Below are 3,150 nucleotides of genomic sequence, written 5' to 3' on the forward strand. Positions count from 1 at the left end.
CCACACCTTATCTCAGCATCGATCAAACGAGCTGACGCAGACAAAATCTTCACATCATACTTCTTCTTCCAAAACAAAGCTAATCCTCCGCTAAGCCCCACTGGATCCACCAAATGAAAATGGTCATAACCCAACGAACTTTGGAGTTTAAGAACACAGCTACAAGAGTTTTTAGTCTCTAGGAGAAACAGAAAATCCGGGAAAAGCTCACGACACATCTCCTCAAGGCGTCGAACTGTCAGGTTGCTCCTCAATCCCCGACAGTTCCAACTGAGCGTCGTCATTGAGAACTGGATGGTTTCTGGTGAACCATCGAACCATTGTTGTGTCGCAAAACTTTTGATGAGACCTCTCCTTCCTCCTATGTCTTTCGTTTACTTGCACCATCTTCCTTATCCCATTGAGACCCTTCTTTACTAGCCATGTTGTTTCTACGCTTGTCTTATTTCCTCCGAACCCAAGACGACTTGCTTCTTTGCGAACCTCTGCTTCTATTGCTTCTAGCCTCGGTATTAACACCACCTGAGCCCACCACAAAACCTACATTCTCCAGTAATGAAGTTCCAAGAGCTCCATCACCTCCTTGTAGAGGTAGCGTAAAACCTTCACCCTGAAATCCCATGTGTCTTGATCTATGATCAACCCTCTGACCCTCACTAGTTCCTATCATTTCTCTCGATAGATTTTTATCTGGCAAATAGGACCCTACATTGTTTCTTTCAGAAGCTAAACCATGTGAGGAAGATTCAGCTTCATCTGCCAAAGATTTCTCCTGAACTCTGCTGAAATCAAAGATCCTTCCTCTGCTTCTATTCATCTCCACCGAGAGTGTCGGGGCCCGTTCCAAGTGAAGACATGATCTCTGCGCGATGGGATCATTAGATAGATCATCAAGTGTTTTCTTCATACGAGCTTCTCTGATATTCCTTTCATCAGGATCCGTGCAGTTCATGTAGATACGCATTTGTTCGAAAACTTCAGGTGCAACAACTGTAGCGAGGGGTTCAAAACCCGGCGGAATTGCTGGAGCCAGAAGAGGCATAATTTTATCAGCAAGGTTGGTATGATGTTGTCTGATGCCATCTGACTGCACTTTTGCAGTGGAGGCTACACCCTTTCCTTTGTTCCGTACTCCTTGAAGAAGAGAGCATTTGATCTTCTCATGAGATAAGCGAAGACAATGAAAACACTTCTTTCTGACATGTTCATAAGCCATATCAACATACTCAATTCTTCCCCCTGGCAATGTCACCGACTTTTTATCCCGCATAGGTAAGTTCAGATCGAGAGTAACTTGAACTCTCACATAGTCATTCAATAAAGGCTTAGTGGATCAAATTCAATGATCTCCACATGCCCTATTCCATCAGCAATGGTATCAATCGTCTTCAAGGTAAGGTAATTGGCCAGGAGGTTATATAGCCGTACCCATACCAAGGCTGATTGCAGATAATTAGGAGGAGGAACTTCTACCCACCGTTCCATAGCCATACCCCAATCATCAAAGGTCCATAAACCTTGTTTGAGCACCATCTGGATATCAGTCTCTAACTCGAAGATAAACTGAAACCTCTCTTTCGTTAGAGCCAAGCCTCTAGCTCGATCATAGACCTTCCAAATCTTGGGCATAGTCTTTAACATTCTACCCATATTCTGACATTCCGGGTTAAGCAGACGACCAAGTATGCTTCATCCTCCACTTTTAATCGCACAGTAATCATCATCCTCAGGGATAATGATTGATTTATCCTCACCCAGAGACATCCCTTTCATAACTTCTGCCAAATTCTCCTCCATTAGAAGCAAGAAAAAAATTCCTTTGCTGTTCGGCTGCGAAGAACGATGGTAAAAGAATAGAATTAAAGGCGGCGATGTATAGAACCCTAGATAAACATATATCTTTTTTGACGATTTGAAGAAAAAAGGGATATTTCCGAAAGATCTCCATCGATTTCCAAATATTTTTTGGAAATTTTGAATGTTAATCCAAAAGGCAGCAAGAATATTCTCCTTCTGAAGGTTTGCTCTCCTCTTATTGGCTGATACCAAATCACCCTTTCGAGAGAGAAAAATCAACATTTTTTTCACACTTCATAGACTTGAACTCATGATGATGACACATATATGATATTTAATAGTGACATGAAAAAATAAATAGCAACATATTTTTGCAATATTATATCTTCTATCTTATTAAAATAGAAGTACCGTTGGGAATGTTTGGAAACAAGAATAACATAATTGAAAAGAAATATAATGTTGTTTGAAAATATGGATAGCAGTATATTAAAAACAAAATAAGCATATGTTATTAAAAAAGTTGAAGTCCATTATATTTTTATAAATTAAATGGTTGGACCAGATTTAAAATATACGAAATTAACTCAATCTAATTATTTTTTTTGTACAACTGGTCCAATCTAATTAACTAAAAACATATTTTGTCTAAATTAATCATTAAACAAAATTCAAAACAAAAATTGATTCCAAAATATACATGTATTCAAAATATAACCATTATAAAATTGTTTTCAATATATATAAAAATACAATACAAAGGAACTAATAGATTGAGTAAACCTTCTTTCTAATTTTTTTATGGACCACCGAAATAAAATTAGATATACAATACAAGAAATAGCTATAATATTTGAGTTACAATATCAAATAAACAATGAAATAAAAAAATTAATATATAAATGTATTAGTATTCCTTTATTCGTATTACAAATACAATAATAGTCAAGCAATAATATATAATGGGACCATAATTTTTAAAATCCAACAATTATCAATTAGTTATGAATTTATAATGTTCTTACAAATTAAATCAAACACCCGTACGGATACACAGATCAAGATCTAGTTATTTATTAATTGACAAGTCGCCTGGTTGATATTATTATCAATTGACAAAATGGCATCCCAAAAAGTTTCGGATAATATTTGATGTGGTTTTTTTTTTTTGTCAGAGATATTTGATGTGGTTAACATATTGAATAATGATATCACGCATTCAGATAAGATCGAACGCTCGCCAGAGATAGGCCTACAGTATATCTAACGCTTGAAAAAATGGGAATACATTTGTTAAACTGAATTGTACTCTTGCAAATGTTTACGTTTGCATGTGCTACTTAACATGTGGAA

The 3,150-nt window shown here is 36.5% G+C and overlaps 1 protein-coding gene across 1 annotated transcript; it reads right to left on the reverse strand.

The window, feature by feature from the left end:
* Positions 1–1,314: 1,314 nt before the first annotated feature.
* Positions 1,315–1,650, reverse strand: LOC106374161. The gene has a single exon (XM_013814249.1). It carries the CDS (start codon positions 1,648–1,650, stop codon positions 1,315–1,317), a length of 336 nt encoding a protein of 111 aa, XP_013669703.1.
* Between the last annotated feature and the right edge of the window lie 1,500 nt (positions 1,651–3,150).

This window comes from Brassica napus, chromosome C1, assembly GCF_020379485.1.
Source record: "Brassica napus cultivar Da-Ae chromosome C1, Da-Ae, whole genome shotgun sequence".
Lineage (NCBI taxonomy): Eukaryota > Viridiplantae > Streptophyta > Magnoliopsida > Brassicales > Brassicaceae > Brassica > Brassica napus.

Coding starts and splice junctions, on each gene's coding strand:
- LOC106374161 (XM_013814249.1), bottom strand. CDS start 1,650: ATGGGTAGAATGTTAAAGACTATGCCCAAGATTTGGAAGGTCTATGAT.